The 22,380-nt window shown below is 40.3% G+C and overlaps 1 protein-coding gene across 2 annotated transcripts in view; it reads left to right on the forward strand.

Moving 5' to 3' along the window:
• slc4a5a (solute carrier family 4 member 5a) overlaps positions 1 to 22,380 on the forward strand; it is a 151,586-nt gene that overhangs the window by 86,334 nt on the left and 42,872 nt on the right. For both annotated transcript variants that reach the window (XM_061986024.2, XM_061986025.2), the window contains 6 exons: positions 601 to 729; positions 3,454 to 3,628; positions 5,728 to 5,861; positions 11,865 to 12,136; positions 15,751 to 15,785; positions 19,389 to 19,580. In XM_061986024.2, the coding sequence (XP_061842008.1) occupies positions 601 to 729; positions 3,454 to 3,628; positions 5,728 to 5,861; positions 11,865 to 12,136; positions 15,751 to 15,785; positions 19,389 to 19,580 (937 nt within the window). The remainder of the gene's footprint in view (positions 1 to 600; positions 730 to 3,453; positions 3,629 to 5,727; positions 5,862 to 11,864; positions 12,137 to 15,750; positions 15,786 to 19,388; positions 19,581 to 22,380) is intronic.

The following is a 22,380-nucleotide window of genomic DNA, read 5'->3' on the forward strand; positions in this document are numbered from 1 at the left end:
CCACAAAATGCAACGGGTCCATCAGACCCACAAACGCTGGCTGAGTAACGACAATATGAACGTTGCACGGAAAATTTCTCTGCCAGTTTCTGCATCCCACAGGGATTCTTCTTTTGTGTTTCTGCACCTGCGGTTCCCACACAAGGTTGCAACAATGTTTGTCAACACTGGTCTGCTCTCATTTTCTCGCACATTTGACCCTCTGATGTTCTGTGTACCTACACTCTGTCCTCCTCCTGTCTCGGCCTTCCGTGTGTGTGTGTGTGTGTGTGTGTGTGTGTGTGTGTGTGTGTGTGTGTGTGATACACAGAACATCAATTTCCACACTTCTATTAGCCCCCGGGTCCAGTGGACCCAGACATCTTATATGTAATAGAAATGTGTAGGGGGGGTGTATGGTGTGTGGTCATTAAATATGTATTCTGATATATGTTCTTCACAGAAAATGAGCCAAAGTCAGTGAGTCTCAGTTTGAAAAATGAATTAATTGTATCATTTTTCTTTTCATAAAAAATGAAAACGGGTCCCACAGACCCTGAACACCACACAATGTGTACTGCCTTAACCACTCATCAAGCTTTTATTGACTTCTGTCTTCAGAAAGTCAGTCTTCTCCTTAAATGAACTGGGGCAGATGAACGGTACGGCAGGTGGAGGAGGCGGTCTGGCTGAAGATGAGGAGATGCCAGTACAACATGAACTAGGAGAGGAGCTGGCCTTCACTGGACGGTGGGTTCCCCCAACAATACTTTTAGCCATCCATCCGTCAGTTTTCTACCGCTTATCAATTTCAGGGTAGCAGGGGGGTTGGAGCCTATGGGAAGAAAATATTTGATTGTTCATTAATTGTTTCTTTTTTGCCAATGGATTGACATTTATGAGTAAAAATTCTAACCCCCAAATAAAACATACTAAAATTGTTTTCTGGTTTGATCTGGCTGGCTAACATAGCTTTGCTTCCAAGTCAGCAAAAACTTGATTAACATTTTAGCCATGCCTAGGGAAGCAAAATAAAAAGATCCAACCTCTGATTGGTTTTATCAGCAGTTACCAAAAAAACTGCATCTATAAATCCAAAAAGTCAATGCAACGCTGGAAAGACAGAAATGTTGTGACATTGCAGAAGCTTGTTTGCGCTTGCGTTAGTGTTTATTTGGAGCATGCATGCATACAACATGATACTGTCATGTCTGTGTAATCATGTTTTGTTTTAGTCATGTTTTGTTTTGTTTAGTTATTGGACTCTTTAGTTTCTGGCTTTTCACTCCCTTGTCTTGTTTCCATGGTTACCCATTAGTTTCACCTGTTCCACGTTTGGACTCATTGTGCACTCTTGTTTGTCACCATAGCAACCCATTAGTTTTCACCTGTCACGTCATGCACCTGTTTCACGTTTTGAGTCACGCACCTGTTTTAGTTAATCATGTCTGTAGTATTTAAGTTCATTGTTTTCAGTTTGTCTTTCTGGCGACATCCCACATTTATGCTTCTGCACACTCTCCACACACCCTTAAGACCTTTGCTGCTCTTTTTTCATGCCGGTTTCTCGTCCAAGTAAGTTTTCTTTATTCATGCCATAGTTTGCAAGTTTTGTTTAATTCTTCATAGTTTCTGCCTTTGTGCAAGTTTTGTGTTTATAGTCAAGTTTTGTACTTCCGCCCCTGTGCGCGCCTTTTTATTTGTAGTTATAGTGTTTAAATAAATCATGTACTCCCCTTCACGCCACGTCTGGTCCAAATCTTTTGCACCTTGGGAGAACAAACCACGCCACAGTCCCAGTCGTGACAGATACATCACACATGCATGCATACAACATGATACATCACACATGCATGCATACAACATGATACATCACACATGCATGCATACAACATGATACATCACACATGCATGCATACAACATGATACATCACACATACATGCATACAACATGATACATCACACATGCATGCATACGACATGATACATCACACATGCATGCATACAACATGATACATCACACATGCATGCATACAACATGATACATCACACATGCGTGCATACGACATGATACATCACACATGCATGCATACAACATGATACATCACACATGCATGCATACAACACGATACATCACACATGCATGCATACAACATGACACATCACACATTCATTCATACAACATGATGCAGTTGCAAAAACCTTTGTTCACTTCCTGTTGTCAAAGTATTCACAATATACTCCATAACTAATAACATTAAAAAATAAATAATAATTAGTGAAGCGGGGGTGTATATTGTAGCGTCCCGGAAGAGTTAGTGCTGCAAGGGATTCTGGGTATTTGTTCTGTTGTGTTTATGTTGTGTTACGGTGCGAGTGTTCTCCCGAAATGTGTTTGTCATTCTTGTTTGGTGTGGGTTCACAGTGTGGCGCATATTTGTAACAGTGTTAAAGTAGTTTATACGGCCACCCTCAGTGTGACCTGTATGGCTGTTGACCAAGTATGCCGCAGATATTATGTGATTGGGCCGGCACGCAAAGGCAGTGCCTTAAAAGGAGCACCCCCAATATTGTTGTCTGGGTGGAAATCGGGAGAAATTCGGGAGAATGGTTGCCCCGGGAGATTTTTGGGAGGGGCACTGAAATTTGGGAGTCTCCTGGGAAAATCGGGAGGGTTGGTAAGTATGACTGGGAGATGCAACTGCTCTGTACTTCTCCCTACATCCGTGTACCACTCCGTACAGCGGCGTTTTAAAAAGTCATACATTTTACTTTTTGAAACCGATACCGATAATTTCCCATATTACATTTTAAAGCATTTATCGGCCGATAATATCGGCTGGCCGATATTATCGGACATCTCTAATCTAGGGTGCTAGAGGCTTACCCCACAGTCACTACTCCTCTGTTCTCGCCACCGCATGGACTGCAGTTTCGTCACAAAGCACAGTTCGATGCCTGATTCTCCAATATTCCTCCAATTATTCCAAATCAAATGCTTCACATTTAGGTGTTTGTGTTAGGGCGAGTAGGTACATTCCGACGTATGTCTACTCAAATTGTCCGTTCCTGGTCCTCAAATTGATCATAATATCACCTTGCAGAGTGAAAAGCTTTTCCGAGATGTTATCCAGTTTGCAATTTAGTCTAGAAAGTGCCAAAGTCTGAGTACCTACAGACCTGCCATCCCATCCATCATCTTCCCTCGTCTTCCAAACACGTGGATGCACCAGGACAACGCTCAATCCAATCAGCAGATGCTTTGTTATCATAGTTCCAAATAAGTAGAGACCTTCGATGTCCTCAACAGAAAGAATCGCCAGGCACTTCATCATGTATCCAGCAGGAACTTAGACCTCTCATTACATTATGCGTGTGTAACCAATAATGTGACTGTTGGGGAAAATGGAAAGATGGTAATAATAATACTAAACATTTACAAATCTAAACCACTGTTTGTTTTCCATGCTTTAGCTTCTGTGGGGGATTGTACCTGGACTTAAAGCGTAAATTGCCATGGATACCTAGTGATTTCTACGAGGGTTTCCACCTTCAGTCCATCTCTGCTGTGCTCTTCATCTATCTGGGATGCATCACTAATGCCATCACCTTTGGTGGTCTGCTGGGAGACGCCACAGACAACTACCAGGTCAAACACTCTGCATGCATATGCTTATTTGGTTCACTCGAAGAAAGGAAATACAATTGTCTAACACCTCATATTCATACCCTTTGGGAGTTTAGCTGATTGTTTATTAGTTGAATCGGGCTCTTACCTGATTAGGACTCATTGCACTGCAAAAAGTCAGTGTTCAAAAACAAGGGAAAAAAATACAATAATGAGGGGTATTTTATTTGAACTAAGCAAAATTATCTGCCAATAGAACAAGAAAATTCGGCTTGTCAAGACTTTCCAAAACAAGTAAAATTAGCTAACCTTAAATGAACCCAAAAATACCTTAAAATAAGTATATTCTCACTAAAAACAAGTGCACTTTTTTTGGTAGAAAAAAAAAAATGAGACCAAATTTTGAAAAATATTCTTAAATTAAGTAAATGCTAGTGCCATTATCTTGACATAATGATATGCGCTCGGCATCATGATTATTTTTTTTCATGCTTGAAGTAAGAAATTATTACTTTAAAAAAGTAGTTTTATATTTGTGAGTGTTAATGACACACACTGCAAAAAGTCAGTGTTCAAAAACAAGAAAAAAAATAAAAATTAGGGGTATTTTATTTGAACTAAGCAAAATTATCTGCCAATAGAACAAGAAAATTCGGCTTGTCAAGACTTTCCAAAACAAGTAAAATGAGCTAACCTCAATGATCCCAAAAATACCTTAAAATAAGTATTTTCTCACTAATAACAAGTGCACTTTTCTTGGTAGAAAAAAAAATAGACCTTTTTGCTCAATATGTTGAAAAATATTCTTAAATTAAGTAAATGCTAGTGCCATTATCTTGACATAATGATATATTTTTTCATTGTTAAAGTAAGAATTTATTACTTTAAAAAAGTAGTTTTATACTTGTGAGTGTTGATGACACAGCTTTGTAACAGTTGATATTCTAGTTTCGAGCATGTTTTACTCAATATAGGTCATCAAATCTCAGCAACAAGCTGTAATATCTTACTGAGATCATTTAGGACCAAAACCCTTAAAACAAGTAAAACACTCTAACATAAAATCTGCTTAGTGAGAAGAATTCTCTTATCAGACAGAAAATAAGCAAATATCACCCTTATTTGAGATATTTCATCTTACTTAGATTTCAGTTTTTGCAGTGTGGGGAGCAAACAATACAAAAAATGCACTGCAAAAAGTCAGTGTTCAAAAACAAGAAAAAAAAATACAAAAATTAGGGGTATTTTATTTGAACTAAGCAAAATTGTCTGCCAATATAACAAGAAAATTCGGCTTGTCAAGACTTTCCAAAACAAGTAAAATTAGCTAACCTCAATGAACCCAAAAATACCTTAAAATAAGTATATTCTCACTCATAACAAGTGCACTTTTCTTGGTAGAAAAAAAAATTAGACCTTTTTGCTCAATATGTTGAAAAATATTCTTAAATTAAGTAAATGCTAGTGCCATTATCTTGACATAATGATATATTTTGTCATTGTTGAAGTAAGAATTTATTACTTTAAAAAAGCAGTTTTTTACTTGCGAGTGTTGATGACACAGCTTTGCAACAGTTGATATTCTAGTTTCAAGCATGTTTTACTCAATATAGGTCATCAAATCTCAGCAACAAGCTGTAATATCTTACTGAGATCATTTAGGACCAAAACCCTTAAAACAAGTAAAACACTCTAACATAAAATCTGCTTAGTGAGAAGAATTATCTTATCAGACAGAAAAAAAGCAAATATCACCCTTATTTGAGGTATTTAATCTTACTTAGATTTCAGTTTTTGCAGTGTGGGGAGCAAACAATACAAAAAATGGTATTCATATGCCTGAAAAATGTGAGGAAATGTAATATAATCGAGAACGTTCTATAAATGTTGGACATTACACATATACTGTGCCTGTATTGAGAAATATTCGGACATGTATCTCTTTGTCATCCTTAAAAAAAAAATACTTCTGCCAACTTTCCAACGAAAACATTCAACAAAATTCACTTTTATTTCCTCTCATTTTGGTTTCTTGGTGCCTCATTTCGTGTTTCCTATTTACTCGCTTTGAAGTATACACACAGAGTCATGTCATCAGCATGTACTTCTTACCTCCGCAGGGTGTCATGGAAAGCTTCCTGGGGACAGCTCTGGCCGGCTCTGTATTCTGCCTCTTTGCGGGTCAGCCCCTCATCATCCTCAGCTCCACTGGACCCATCCTCATATTTGAAAAACTCCTGTTTGAATTCAGCAAGTAAGCCTTTTCAACCCTTACTAGCCCAGCTGTCAGGTTCAAACTCTGATGACATCTATTAAAACAGACGAGAAGCAAGGAATTATGCAGAGACAGAGTGAAATTTTGTTCAATTGACGAGACACGTTATTTGGGCTGCATTCTAGTTACAGATCCAAACTACGTTCTAAAAGTCCAGCCCGTGTGCTTCCTCTATTTATTTGGGAGGTCCCTGTTTACATCACTGAAGCTGTCGCTGAGAGAAGGGGTAATCTCGACAACTCCAGTTAGACACAATATATGATTATACAAAAATGCAAATGTGTTGACGCTGGTGATATCGCCTTGTCTCTGCTCTGTCTGCGTCACGGCGGTGTTCAGCCTTGGCAGTCAGCAGGCCGTTCCTGCACACAAACACTGATACCAGACTGGCTTGCAATCTTTTAGATTGCCAGTTTTGCACAGACAAAAAAAAATACCAACTCCGCACAATTGACAATAATTATAGCAACGGCCCTTAAAGGCCTACTGAAATGCGATTTTCTTATTTAAACGGGGATAGCAGGTCCATTCTATGTGTCATACTTGATCATTTCGCGATATTGCCATATTTTTGCTGAAAGGATTTAGTAGAGAACATCGACGATAAAGTTCGCAACTTTTGGTCGCTGATAAAAAAAAAGCCTTGCCTGTACCGGAAGTAGCAGACGATATGCGCGTGACGTCACAGGTTGTGGAGCTCCTCACATCTGCACATTGTTTACAATCATGGCCACCAGCAGCGAGAGCGATTCGGACCGAGAAAGCGACGATTTCCCCATTAATTTGAGCGAGGATGAAAGATTTGTGGATGAGGAAAGTGAGAGTGAAGGACTAGAGGGCAGTGGGAGCGATTCAAGATAGGGAAGATGCTGTGAGAGGCGGGTGGGACCTGATATTCAGCTGGGAATGACTAAAACAATAAATAAACACAAGACATATATATACTCTATTAGCCACAACACAACCAGGCTTATATTTAATATGCCACAAATTAATCCCGCATAACAAACACCTCCCACTCCCGTCCATATAAGCCGCCAATACAACTCAAATACCTGCACAACACACTCAATCCCACAGCCCAAAGTACCGTTCACCTCCCCAAAGTTCATACAGCACATATATTTCCCCAAAGTCCCCAAAGTTACGTATGTGACATGCACATAGCGGCACGCACGTACGGGCAAGCGATCAAATGTTTGGAAGCCGCAGCTGCATGCGTACTCACGGTACCGCGTCTGCGCATCCAACTCAAAGTCCTCCTGGTAAGAGTCTCTGTTGTCCCAGTTCTCCACAGGCCAATGGTAAAGCTTGACTGTCATCTTCCGGGAATGTAAACAATGTGTTGCTGCAGCCGCCCGCAATACATCGCTTCCCACCTGCAGCTTTCTTCTTTGCTGTCTCCATTGTTCATTGAACAAATTGCAAAAGATTCACCAACACAGATGTCCAGAATACTGTGGAATTTTGCGATGAAAACAGACGACTTAATAGCTGGCCACCATGCTGTCCCAAAATGTCCTCTACAATCCGTGACGTCACGCGCAGGCGTCATCATACCGAGACGTTTTCAGCAGGATATTTCGCGCAAAATTTAAAATTGCACTTTAGTAAGCTAACCCGGCCGTATTGGCATGTGTTGCAATGTTAAGATTTCATCATTGATATATAAACTATCAGACTGCGTGGTCAGTAGTAGTGGGTTTTAGCAGAGGTGTGGACTCGAGTCACATAACTTGGACTCGAGTCAGACTCGAGTCATGAATTTGATGACTTTAGACTCGACTTGACAAAATGTAAAGAGACTTGCAACTCGACTTAGACTTTAACATCAATGACTTGTGACTTCACTTGGACTTGAGCCTTTTGACTTGACATGACTTGCCACTTTCCCCAAAATCCAAAGCTTAAAAAGTTACTTGGGAGCGCTCCGTATCTTCCATTTTCTTTGTCTGCGTCTATCAGCACGTTGTTCCTGTCAGCTGGTGTGCTCTCAGTACAACAGCCAATCAAATTAGGTCTACGTTGTTTTCATCACACAGCATTCATCCAATCAAATTGCAGTACAACCAATGAACAAGAGTTGTCCAACAACGTGCCAGTAATAAACAATTATGCCAAAGTTGGTTTCGTTCGGGTATAAAAACTACGACTTGGTCAACAAAAAACGAATTGCCGTATGCAAATCACGCTATTCGAATATTTCAGACGGAGACGCAACAACTTCCAACTTCGTTCGACATTTGAAGTTGCACAAAGAAGGGTAAGTTTTGAATGTAAGATAACGTTTATTGGCTAAGTAACGTGACTTTTATTTGCTGTGTAGTTAAATCAGTGAGGCTGCAAACTCACTGCTAACGTTATAACCATAGACATCTTATAAGGGTACGCAGCATGGAGCGCTACTGCCTACTGGCGCAGACGAGACGCGGGGCCGCCATCTTGGAGTGGTGATCCGCTCCACTCAGTGCAATTCATTTGGCAGGAGCAATGAACTGTCAGCGCATTTAATTCATTTTACCTCACTGAATACCACTGATTTTCACCCCCTTTTTTGTCATACGTGTAGCTATGATAACAGACACATGTTTTGGTGTGTTTTATTATTCATAGTTTGCTTAACAGTAATATAATATTCTTATACGCTATAAGTGACCAGACGTCCGAGATCAAAACTGGGAATATAATCCCAGAGAAGGGGGAAAAAAACAGTAAGCTATTTTTAAGTTGAAGAAACAATATGATTAGGTTATATATACATGCGTATATCCTACATAAACAATGTATGATTACATTAGATATCTATATATCTATAGACCATATCTCTGTTGCTTCAGCAGCAGAGAGTTTATTCTGTCTTGACACTTTGTATTGATATTTTCTATTACATTCTTCCCTTAAATGATAATGTTTGCAGTGATTGTTTTATATGTATTTTTTTATGTAAGTCGCTTTGGATAAAAGCGTCTGCCAAATACTTAAACATATACAAACACCTGAAAGTCTTTATATCAGCTAAAACCACCAATCTGTTTCACTGGATTCAAATTCTGTTTTACCCAACAATGTTAGTATTTGAATATTGTTACTTGAAGACTTATTCCTGGTTACAATTACAGTGTTAAGAAAGTATTGTCTTATACTTTGCCTAAAATGAGAATGCATCATAATCAGTGGCGGCTGGTGAATTTTGTTTTAGGTGGGGCTGAAAGTTTGTAAACCAAACCCCTGTAGGGGCGTCATCCTCCCCCAGAAGATTTCTTTGTGATTTTCACATACAAATATTGAAGATCTTTGCTCCTTCTCAACTCTGTGGTAATATTATTTTCATAAAATACAACCAATAGTACGTTAATGTTAAATCTTACTTGTGGAAAAGTAATCTCCCGATTCCTATTTTCAACAGTCCGCTCATTTGAGCAGGAAAACGCTGAACACCATCTTTGTTTTCTACCTGTCAACTATCAGTTTAGGCTGCTCGCCGGCTCCTCATCACCACTTCAAGATGGCGGCCAAATTGCTCACGTCACAGCAACCAATGCTGCGTCTACTTATAAGATGTCTATGGTTATAACGTCATTGCAAACACGGCAATATGTTGCGTCCACTGCAGTTCGCTACCTTATTCATACTTTTTGTCAAGTGATTTTTTTTTAAGCAGGGTTGCATGAGGTACCTATACATAACCTTACGTTAGTCAATGTATCACACACAGTAACATTACGTTAGTCAATGTATCACATAGGGTCCTGACATCTAAAAAGTACAACTCTGTTCATTGTTCTGTTCATATATTTGTTATGTTTTTCATGTGTACACACACATCAACACACATGCAGTATGGGATGAGATCAATGAGATAAGGTAAGAACAGGATAGAAACTGCTGTGGAACTAGTTACAATGCAATATGCCATGGAAATACAATGTTAACACTTTTGTGCAAATAAGTACAGTTGCACTTGTTTTTTCAAATGTGTTTATCCTGTAAAGGAATGAGTTACATGTTTAAAATGACTGGTTAATAGTGCTATTTTGAAGTGCAATGTCAGCACTATCTTTTTCCCTGCAATTTCAAATGCACTTGTTTTAATAAATAAATACAGTGTTTTAAAAGCCTACACAATCTGTGTAAATACATTAGTCTGTGTTTAAAACGACTTGAAAGGACTCGAAACTCAAAATGCAGGACTTGGGACTTGACTTGAGACTTTCCAGTCTTGACTTTGGACTTGACTCGGACTTGCCTGTCTTGACTCGGGACTTGACTCAAGACTCGAGGGCAAAGACTTGAGACTTACTTGTGACTTGCAAAGCAATGACTTGGTCCCACCTCTGGGTTTTAGTAAGCCTTTAAGCATAAAAGTTGTGTGATAATATATGCATAATTATTCTAACAACAATTGAACAAATTAGTTACCACCATAACTGCATCATTTTTTGCCTTTTTAGCCAATAATAAAAGATTATTTAAAAGAAAAAATACAATGTATTTTTTGAAAGATTGTATCGTCACAATAAATCATAATTCAACTTTAATTGAACTGTTGATTATTGAAGTGTTTAAGATATGTTATTTTGGTTGAGATAATTGATGGATTAGTCCTTAAAGGGGAACATTATCACCAGACCTATGTAAGCGTCAATATATACCTTGATGTTGCAGAAAAAAGACCATATATTTTTTTAACCGATTTCCGAACTCTAAATGGGTGAATTTTGGCGACTTAAACGTCACAACGTGATGTCACATCGGGAAGCAATCCGCCATTTTCTCAAACTCCGAGTCAAACCAGCTCTGTTATTTTCCGTTTTTTCGACTGTTTTCCGTACCTTGGAGACATCATGCCTCGTCGGTGTGTTGTCGGAGGGTGTAACAACACGAACAGGGACGGATTCAAGTTGCACCAGTGGCCCAAAGATGCGAAAGTGGCAAGAAATGAAATTGGACGTTTGTTCCGCACACTTTACCGACGAAAGCTATGCTACGACAGAGATGGCAAGAATGTGTAGATATCCTGCGACACTCAAAGCAGATGCATTTCCAACGATAAAGTCAAAGAAATCTGCCGCCAGACCCCCATTGAATCTGCCGGAGTGTGTGAGCAATTCAGGGACAAAGGACCTTGTTAGCACGGCAAGCAATGGCGGCAGTTTGTTCCCGCAGACGAGCGAGCTAAACCCCCCTGGATGTCTTGGCTCACACCGTCCCGAAGATGATCAAGAGAAGAATATCAACCCTAGCTTCCCTGGCCTGCTGACATGAGGGTATGTCTACAGAATACATTAATTGATGAAAATTGGGCTGTCTGCACTCTCAAAGTGCATGTTGTTGCAAAATGTATTTCATATGCTGTAAACCTAGTTCATAGTTGTTAGTTTCCTTTAATGCCAAACAAACACATACCAATCATTGGTTAGAAGGCGATCGCCGAATTCGTCCTCGCTTTCTCCCGTGTCGCTGGTTGTCGTGTCGTTTTCGTCGGTTTCGCTTGCATACGGTTCAAACCGATATGGCTCAATAGCTTCAGTTTCTTCTTCAATTTCATTTTTGCTACCTGCCTCCACACTACAACCGTCCGTTTCAATACATGCGTAATCTGTTGAATCGCTTAAGCCGCTGAAATCCGAGTCTGAATCCGAGCTAATGTCGCTATAGCTTGCTGTTCTTTCCGCCATGTTTGTTTGTGTTGGCATCACTATGTGACGTCACAGGAAAATGGACGGGTGTATATAACGATGGTTAAAATCAGGCACTTTGAAGCTTTTTTTAGGGATATTGCGTGTTGGGTAAAATTTTGAAAAAAACTTCGAAAAATATAATAAGCCACTGGGAACTGATTTTTAATGGTTTTAACCATTCTGAAATTGTGATAATGTTCCCCTTTAAAGGACATTCTATGGATGAAACACATGAACTGTCAAAGCTTGAAAGCGTTCATCCATTCATTCAGCACACTTCCCTGTTTTCTCCTTCCCGAAGGAGTAACAACATCGATTACATGGAGCTGCGTCTGTGGATAGGCATCCACTCATGCCTGCAGTGTTTCATCCTGGTGGCATGCGACGCCAGTTACATCATCAAGTACATGACACGTTTCACCGAAGAGGGCTTCTCCAGCCTGATTTCCTTCATCTTCATCTCTGATGCCATTAAGAAGATGGTGGGCTCCTTCAAATACTATCCCATCAACACCAACTTCAAGCCCGACTACGTCACCGCCTACAAGTGCGAGTGCCTGGCGCCAGACCCGAGTGAGTTCATCCCTTGTCTCAGCAGGATGGTAACGTTGGTACAAATGTCGCTGCAAGATTGCTGCAGACAGTTTATTTTTCTTCCTTCTTTCAAATAATGAATAGGGGCGTCCAGAGCCGATATTGAATTTGGATAACTGCAAAAATAAATTATCGGATCTCAGTTACAATCTCTAGAATCCCCCGTGGCCCCGAGAGGGACAAGCGGTAGAAAATGGATGGATGGGTTTGTTTTTTTCTTGTATTTTAATAAAGTCATTCGCAAAAGGTAAATGGTATTACGACACACGGCTTCTTCCCGGAAGTGAAAACCGAAATGGTCGACAGTGTTGGGTTAATTACCGAAAACCAGTAACTAGTTACAGTTACTAGTTACTTTATTTCAAAAGTAACTCAGTTACTAACTCAGTTACTTACACCAAAAAGTAATGTGTTACTGTGAAAACAGTATATATATATATATATATATATATATATATATATATATATATATATATATATGTATATGTGTATATATATATATATATATATATATATATATATATTTTTTTTTTTTTTTTTTTTTTTTTTTTTTTTTCAAGGCCCCCTTTAATGCCCTTTTAGCCTTCATTTCAGTATTGTTATTGCACTGGAGAATAATACAATCTGTTGATCAACTTGACATGCATTTGCATCACTGAACTCTGCTAAGCGATGTGGTCTACATACAACACACAAAGATAAAGATATTATTCAAAGGGCCAATTTGTTTCAGGCCAGAATAAATTGACAAAACTATTTTAAATAGCTGCAACATAACATACATAAGTAACAAACAGCATAATAACAACATCGCTGTAAACCAAGGAAGGCACACACTACATACACAAAGCCTAACCAGGCGTTTTTTTTCTCTCAAGGAATTCTGAAATAAAATCATGTCTGAAGCCCAGAACTCTAGGCATTTCCCCAGTTTTAGTTTAGGAAATTGGCCTGGACCACGAGCATCCCTCTTTATGTTTGTGAACTTTATAGTCTATACCAGGGGTGCTCACACTTTTTCTGCAGGCGAGCTACTTTTCAATTGATCAAGTCGTGGGGATCTACCTCATTCATATATATAATTTATATTTACTTATTTATGAAATATATGTTTTTGTTAACAAGTTAAAGGTGTTTAATGATAATGCAAGCATGTTTAACACATATAGTTAATATTGTTAATACATTAAAGGTGTTTAATGATAATACAAGTATGTTTAATACATATAGTTAATATTGTTAACAAGTTAAAGGTGTTTAAAAATAATGCAAGCATGTTTAACACATATAGTTAATATTGTTAACAAGTTAAAGGTGGTTAAAAATAATACAAGCATGTTTAACACATATAGTTAATATTGTTAACAACTTAAAGGTGGTTAAAGATAATACAAGCATGTTTAACACATATAGTTAATATTGTTAACAACTTAAAGGTGGTTAAAGATAATACAAGCATGTTTAACACATATAGATTTCTTTCTTTCATGAAGACAAGAATATAAGTTGGTGTATTACCTGATTCTGATGACTTGCATAGATTGGAATCAGACAGTGGTGATGATAACATCCGCATTTTCGAATGGAGGAGAAAAAAAGTCCTCCTTTCTGTCCAATACCACATGAAAGTGGTTGGTTTTTGGCATCTTATTTGTCCAGCTTCCGTACTCCTTTGTATACACTTTACAAGAAATACATTGTCGGCAAACTCCGTAGCTTGCTAGCTTGTGCACGCCAGCTTTCTGAGACTCTTATTTTGGTAGCGCAGGCAGGATGAAGCAGAGCTTTTATTGTGCAACTGTGCAGTCGGTCTTTGGAGTTTTGACGACAGGTACGGCGCCAGAGTCTGTTGAAATAAAGTGTTTCTCGCCTTCCAGTCGGTAATTTTAATGATCTGGCAGCAGCCAGCGTCATCTCAGAAGACCCTCGGGTGCCGTGAATGTCAATCAAGTGACGAAAGTGACGTCATAGTGAAGATTTATGATCGCTCATTTTTAGGACTATTTTTTTAATGCCTGGCTGGTGATCGACTGACACACCCTCCGAGATCGACCGGTAGATCGCAATCAACGTAATGAGCACCCCTGGTCTATACATTTCGAGTGATGTGATAATCAAACACTCTAGAAGTCTAGAATGAAAGAGTATATAAGAGAATTGACAAGAGTGTGTGTACCTTCAGTGCTGCAATGGCTCTATCAATGTTGTCCTGGCTAGCACTGCCTCGTTAAAATCCAGCCGCTGTTGCTTAGGAGGTAAAATGTGTCTTTCTTTCCTAGCTTCGTCGAAGCATGTTGCTTTTGTAGCTGTTTCAGCAGATTTGAATTGCTAGGATAGGATCTTTGATCCAAGACACAACTTACAATTAACTAAAATGTTCTGTTCTTTGTGGTCGACAAAAGAAAAGTAGTGAGAATATCTCCATGTTAAGAAACTCGGCTTCGGGCTTCGCAATGACGTCTTGTTAGTAAACACAGACACGCCCCCTCCCACACGCACACATACACACACAAAGAGCGCGCCTCTTCTGCAGCACTCCAATAAAACACACTCAGATCTTCTCAGTTTCTAGCCGATACTACATGAAAAATAACGTAAAATAACGCAGTAACGCATCATGTAGTAACGGAAACTGAGTTACTGAATATAAAAAATAACGCGTTAGATTACTATTTACCGCCAAAAATAACGGCTTCGTAACGCGTTAGTCCAAACACTGGTGGTCGATGAAGCTAAGATGGTTGTTGTACAGCAAGCAGCGCACAAAGTATCTTAGTATAAAATAGGCTTAAATCTTCCTGCAAAAAGAAAACTATCAAACTATGCAATTGAATAGATCCCTATACTTTATCAAAAAAAGATTTGTCGAGTGATATCAAGGATTACGTCCCAGAAATATCGAACGATTGTGCTCCAGATGATATTTTACATGACAAAACAGAAAAAGAGCTGGACATTTGACAGGCGTTTGGGAAAACGGACCCGGTTGCGTAATTGACCACAGAAAGACGGAATCGGCCCAGGGCGAGTAGGGGCGGGACGAAAGAGTTCATTTTTGTGCCGTGATTGGGCGGTCAAAAGATGGAGTCGATGTCACAAACGTGGCAAATTCCTTTGGAGGAAGGACGAAAGAAGGCAAGATTGTTTTATAAATGACTTTGCCATGCCTCCATGGTTTGGTTTCTAATTTTCGGGACTTTTGCATGACCTCAATTACACAACAGCAGGTACCCAATAGGTAAGAAAAGTTGTTTTTTCCATTAGACAAATGTTCCAAGTTTGTGAAACATTCGGATAAGATATAGAATGAATGGAAAACATTGGGTATTTTCTTAAAACGTTGACTTCTGTAACTGATTTGTCTCTTGTTTGTTTTTGCCACGTTTGAACAATTTGGCTGCCATCACTTACAAGTGAGTAAGCTTTTTTTTGGTCGACATGCCCAACAGAGTACATTCTAATATTATGTTTGGCTTTTCATATTTCACTCCCGTCTGTTTACCTCCTCATCTACTTTTTTTTTTGTCTCATTAACCCCCTCGGCCTCTACCTGTCCCCACTCACAGTGGCTGCAATGATCTTCAATGGTTTAGTTCCAGTGCCAGATAACAGCTCAAGTGTCTCTGGGGTAAGTGCTTGTTTTTGTTAAATGTTCATCCATTAGTTGATCTTAGATCAATCTTAATTAAGTTAGAATTGGATGAACAGAGAACTGTTATCAACTTGTAGTTTGATATTGGCAGGGGGTTGTTTTGACGCCCTTTTGCCTTCTTTCTGTAACGGATGCAATAGCTGCACAAATCAAAGGTGAAGTGACAAGCACAGTCCTTAGAGTAAGGTAAAGCAGACAGACAGGAAATATAGGAGAAGCAGACAAAAGGCAAGGCCAGAGACAGGGATGAAACCCAGAAGCAATCCTCAGGGCCGTACCTCCCGACCCCCAGTTAACAAGGTCCTAAATTTCCTTGTCCTCTGCATCATGCCGGCTTGACAGAATGCACAAGTTCTTCATGAAGGAGCTGGGGTGGAGAGGAAAAAGCAAGCAGACACTCCTGGACTGGCTTGACTCCGGAGACCTGAACCTGCATTGAGCAAGGCAGTTGACATAACTGGGGACCTTGACTTGAGAAATTGTCTGTTAGGATGCCATGAAGATGAAAGGGGAGAATAATTAAATGTACCAGCTTGCTGAACCTGTCAATCACTGATCTGATATTAAATCATTGAAATGCTTAACTATTTGGTGTCACAACCTGGCTCATAGATTATGACATTGCCCGGAACAACAGACACAGTAGGCTTTGTGTAGGAGGATATGAGTGACAAGCTCTGCCCCGTGAAGGAGATTTATTTGAGTAAAGTCATTTATTCCATACAAGGATGAAGAGTTTAGTTGTTTTTTCTGCTGTCAGGAAATCAGTAATATGGTCGTCCATAGCCTCGCTCTCTCGAGAGCAGCAAGAGAGTAAAGGCAAACCATGCAGGCTATCAGTAATAAGGTCAATGGTGCAGTGATAGTGGCATGGATTTGGTTTTTGATTTACTGATAATCAAGTAGAACCCTGGACACATCAGGAACTGAACAGGCAAAATCTGAGTTGTCAGAAAAAAATTTTGAGGATGCATGACTGGCAACGAGAAGCCTCGGATTGTGTAAGTGGGCCAGTCTATGCACGGAGTGTGGTGGTGGAGCCCAGGATATCCCAGGATGACTGATAGGCAATGTGCAGAAAAACATGGATGTATTCACTGAGGTTGTTGGACAGGATCATGCAAAATAGATTGTTCCGTGTGAACCCCTCCTCAGTAAATAGCCCTTAGGGTCCCGGTCAGAGATATAGTAGACTGGTTCCATTATGGACCAGATTGTATTGTAGATATGGACCCTTATGGCAGCGAACGAGGAGTAGACAATGTCAGGACTAGAAGACTATCAAGTGTACACCAAGATAAGGAAGGATGTTTAAAAACAGGCGAGTTAAACAGAAGAAGATGTCAGGTTCAAACACTGATGACATCTATTAAGCAAGACAAGAAGCAAAGAATTAAACCATACTTGCCAACCTTGAGACCTCCGATTTCGGGAGGTGGGGGGTAGGGGGCGTGGTCGGGGGTGGGGCGGGGGGCGTGGTTGGGGGCGTGGTTAAGATATATATATATAAGAAATACTTGACTTTCAGTGAATTCTAGCTATATATATATATTTTTTTTTTATTACATATATATATATATGTATACATATATATATATATATATATATATATATATATATATATATATATATATATATATATATATATATATATATATATATATATATATATATATATATAAATAAAAGAAATACTTTAATTTCAGTGTTCATTTATTTACACATATACACACACATAACACTCATTGTTGAGTTAAGGGTTGAATTGTCCATCCTTGTTCTATTCTCTGTCACTATTTCAGAACACACACATTATACAAATATACATTATAAAATCAATAAGAAAACGGGAGCTCTAATTTGGGAGTCTGAATTAAGATCAGAAGTTCCTATACAAACATTGCGCACTCACGTCGCCTTTTTGTATTGATTACTGCAGCTGTGCACTGGATTCATTCACAAATACAAACTACAACTCACAAACACTTTAGAGTTAGGCTCCACCATCAGAATGTGTACTTAAACTTATAAAGATCACATGGATATTATTCAGTGAGTTGATTCACCAAAACTAACCTGTTATACAGGAGGAAAAAGCACACAGGACGCTTCAATTGTTCACAGATTGGTCGCGCTCATCAGAATGACAAGACACTTCCGGTCTGCAGGTGATAGCATTCAATTGGGAAGAAACGCCCTACTGCCCCCTACTGACCAATGTGAATACTGATAAATCTGTAATGACAGCTCCAAAAACAAATTCAAACCACAAAATAAAATAAATAAATCAACACAAAAATGTGACACATTATGGGTGGGTCACATATGCATGTACAGTAGATGGCAGTATTGTCCTGTTTAAAAGTGTCACAACATTGCTGTTTACGGCAGACGAACTGCTTTACGGGGGACAAAAACGTGACTGCTGTTGTTGTGTGTTGTTACCGCGCTGGGAGGACGTTAATGAAACTGCCTAACAATAAACCCACATAAGAAACCAAGAACTCACCCTCGATCATTAGCTGTTTATATGGTGGGAAAGCGGACGTGAGAACAGGCTGTCAACACGTCGCTCAGGTCAAATTTTCTCCCGAAAATCTCCCGAAATTCAGGCGGAGCTGGAGGCCACGCCCCCTCCAGCTCCGCCTGAATTTCGGGAGATTTTCGGGAGAAAATTTGTCCCGGGAGGTTTTCGGGAGAGGCGCTGAATTTCGGGAGTCTCCCGGAAAATCCGGGAGGGTTGGCAAGTATGAATTAAACAGAGACAGAATAAAATTTGGCTCAATTTGAGGAGAGACACATGGACACTGTACCCTTGTGCAGTGTCTCAGCACACTCTGCCAAAAGATTGTACGCCTCCCCCTTTATTTGGACTTTCTCTGACCACATGACAACAGCTGCTTCTAAGGGACGAGGTCGTAAACAGCAATCGCCTTTGATTACAACAGTTCACAGAAAAGGTCGTAAAATAGTTCAAAGAGAGGTTCGTAAAACAGTTCAAAAAGAGGTTCGTAAAACAGTTGAGAAAGGAGGTTCAAAAAGAGGTCGTCTGGAACTTGGGCAGATCCTGCCTTCTCTCCGCTTTGTAGTCCTTGGGTTAAAACAATATCTTTCTGTTGATTACAATACATGAAGTAAACAGAAACACCTTCATGTTGCTCCCCCCTACACAGTGGAGATTTACAAGCCTTCTTCTTGGTAGGTTTCAAAGACAGCTTTTGGTCTTCTCGCTGGGAATTCATTTCAACACAAACTTTTTGTGATAACTTAGATAAAATTATTCTAACAAGAACAGTCTGGACAATTCTGGATGTGGTGAAGAACATGCAGACAGGGGATAATTGAGTGAGGTGAAGGTGGTTGAGAGAATGAACTGGAAGTGTCAGGTGAATGGAAAAGTACTGGCTGGAGACAGGTCAAATCTGTGATTAAGCGTGTCAATGTCCTTGATTACTATGGATTCTGTCACCCTCATGCTTCCTCTCTACTCTGTGAATTACAACATGACATCTCTGCTGACAAATGTGACTGTAAAAAAGACATTCTCTCTGTCTCTGCATGACTGACTTCTGCCCTCAGTTGAACGTAACAGTTCTGGACTGGAGCCAGCTGAGTAAGAAGGAGTGTTTGAAGTACGGCGGCTCTTTGGAGGGAAATGCCTGCAAGTACGTCCCAGATCTGGCACTTATGTCCTTCATCCTCTTCTTTGGGACTTACTCCATGACTGTCACGCTCAAGAAGTTCAAGTTCAGCCGCTACTTTCCCACCAAGGTAACAAAGAGACTTACTTTTAAACATAAGATCAATGTCTTCCAAAACGTTATTAGTTAATGAGGTCATTAGAGACAACAATCTTAACGTCATTGGTCTCAGCGAAGCCTAGCTCAAACCAGACGATTCTTTTGCACTGAATGAGGCATCTCCTCCTAACTCAGGGGTCGGCAACCCGCGGCTCCGCAGCCGCATGCGGCTCTTTGATCACTCTGATGCGGCTCAGCAGCTTACTTGCTGAACCCCCCAATTTTCCCGTGAGACTTCCGGATTTCAGTGCCTCTCGTAGAAAACTCCCGGGATTAATATTCACCGATTTTCACACTTACGGCTATAATAAGGGCGTGCCATGATGGCACAACATTTGGCGCCCTCTACAATCTGTATTAACAGCGTGCCAGCCCAACACTTGTTATACAATATACATCTTCTGCTTGCACACGTACATGACAGCAAGGCATACTTGGTCAACAGCCACACAGGTTACACTGACGGTGGCCATATAAAACAACTTTAACACTCTTACTAATAATGCGCCACACTTTGAACCAAAACCAAACAAGAATGACAAACACATTTCGGGAGAACATCTGCACCTTAACACAACATAAACACAACAGAACAAACACCCAGAATCCCATGCAGCCCTGACTCTCCCGGGCTACATTATACACCCCTGCTACCACCAAACCCCAACCCCACCCCAACCGAACTCCCTCACACATCAACCTCCCCCCCCCCCTCTGTGCGTCGGTTGAGGTATACGGGGTTTGGTAGCGGGGGGTGTATAATGTATCCCGGAAGAGTTAGGGCTGCATGGGATTCTGGGTATTTGTCCTGTTGTGTTTATGTTGTGTTACGGTACAGATGTTCTCCCGAAATTTGTTTGTCATAGGTTGATTGGCAACACTAAATTGGCCCTAGTGTGTGAATGTTGTCTGTCTATCTGTGTTGGCCCTGCGATGAGGTGGCGACTTGTCCAGGGTGTACCCCGCCTTCCGCCCGATTGTAGCTGAGATAGGCTCCAGCGCCCCCCGCGATCCCGAAGGGAATAAGCGGTAGAAAATGGATGGATGGATGGATTCTTGTTTGGTGTGGGTTCACAGTGTGGCGCATTATTAGTAAGAGTGTTAAAGTTTGTTTTTTTTTATACCGTCAGTGTGACCTGTGTGGTTGTTGACCAAGTATGCCTTGCTGTTACTAACATGATCAAGCGGTAGCCCCATACAACGTGTGGCTGATCAGGCACGCTGACTGTATTGGGTGCCATCTCGGTACGCATGACGCTGGCAAGCGCCATTCATTTAAAACCCGCGTGCCGCACCAGCTTTCAAATCCACATAAAGTTGTGGGCAGCATGTCTGAGGCCCCTGGTTATACATAGCACAAAGCAAAAAAAAAAAAACTTTTTATGCAGTGTTATTTCATTTAAAATTTCAAAAAGAATTTGCGGCTCCCATTGTTTTCTATAATTTGTGAAACTGGTCAAAATGGCTCTTTGACTGGTAAAGGTTGCCGACCCCTGTCCTAACTATACGAATGTGCATATTGCCCGTCCCCTTAAAAGGGGTGGGGGGGGGGGGGGGGTCGCACTACTATACAATGAAAACTTTAACCTTAACCCTAACCTAAATAATAAATATAAATCATTTGAGGTGCTTACTATGAGGTCTGTCACACCACTGCCTCGCTACCTGGCTGTTATCTACCGCCCCCCAGGGCCCTATTCGGACTTTATCAGTGAATTCTCAGAGTTCGTTGCTGATCAAGTGACGCACGCCGACAATATAATCATAATGGGGGACTTTAATATCCATATAAATACCCCATCGGACCCTCCGTGCGTGGCGCTCCAGACTATAATTGATAGCTGTGGTCTTACACAAATAATAAATGAACCCACGCATCGCAACGGTAATACGATAGATCTAGTGCTTGTCAGGGGCGTCACCACCTCCAAAGTTATGATACTCCCTATACTAAAATAATGTCTGCGGATGTCGTTGTGGCTTGTGCAGCCCTTTGAGACACTTGTGATTTAGGGCCATATAAATAAACATTGATTGATTGATTGTTTGATTGATTGATACTACCACTGTCTGTCTTATATGCTTCTCCAACTGTACAACTTGAGGAAAGTCATGCTTACTAGTAACTGGCATATTGCCCTATTTCACCCAGCAGCTAGATTAGCTACTACGTTTGTAGATGCAAATAACACACCCTGGGATAAAATGTACCTTTTTCTGAGTATCATTTTGTGGAATCGAGTGCCCAAAACAAAGAATTGCACACACGGCTCCATTCACTGTTGCACTGGTATTTATGTACAGTATATATTTGCAACATGTTATTTATTTTTTATATTGTATTTTAACTGCACATAAAAAAGTAGTCACCTGTATCTTTGTCATGCTCTCATGCTTGATTACAATAACACATTCTATACTATTCCAATCAGTGCCCCTCCCGAAAATCTCCCGGGGCAACCATTCTCCCGAATTTCTCCCGATTTCCACCCAGACAACAATATTGGGGGCGTGCCTTAAAGGTTCTGCCTTTGCATGCCAGCCCAATCACATAATATCTACAGCTTATCACATACGTGAATGCAATGCACTGAGGGTGGCCGTATAAACAACTTTAACACTCTTACAAATATGCGCCACACTGTGAACCCACACCAAACAAGAATGACAAACACATTCCGGGAGAACATCCGCACCGTAACACAACATAAACACAACAGAACAAATACCCAGAATCCCTCTCTCAGGGAGAGCATGTCCCAAATTCCAAG

Source organism: Nerophis lumbriciformis, linkage group LG12 (assembly GCF_033978685.3).
Source record: "Nerophis lumbriciformis linkage group LG12, RoL_Nlum_v2.1, whole genome shotgun sequence".
In the NCBI taxonomy this organism is placed as follows: Eukaryota; Metazoa; Chordata; class Actinopteri; order Syngnathiformes; family Syngnathidae; genus Nerophis; species Nerophis lumbriciformis.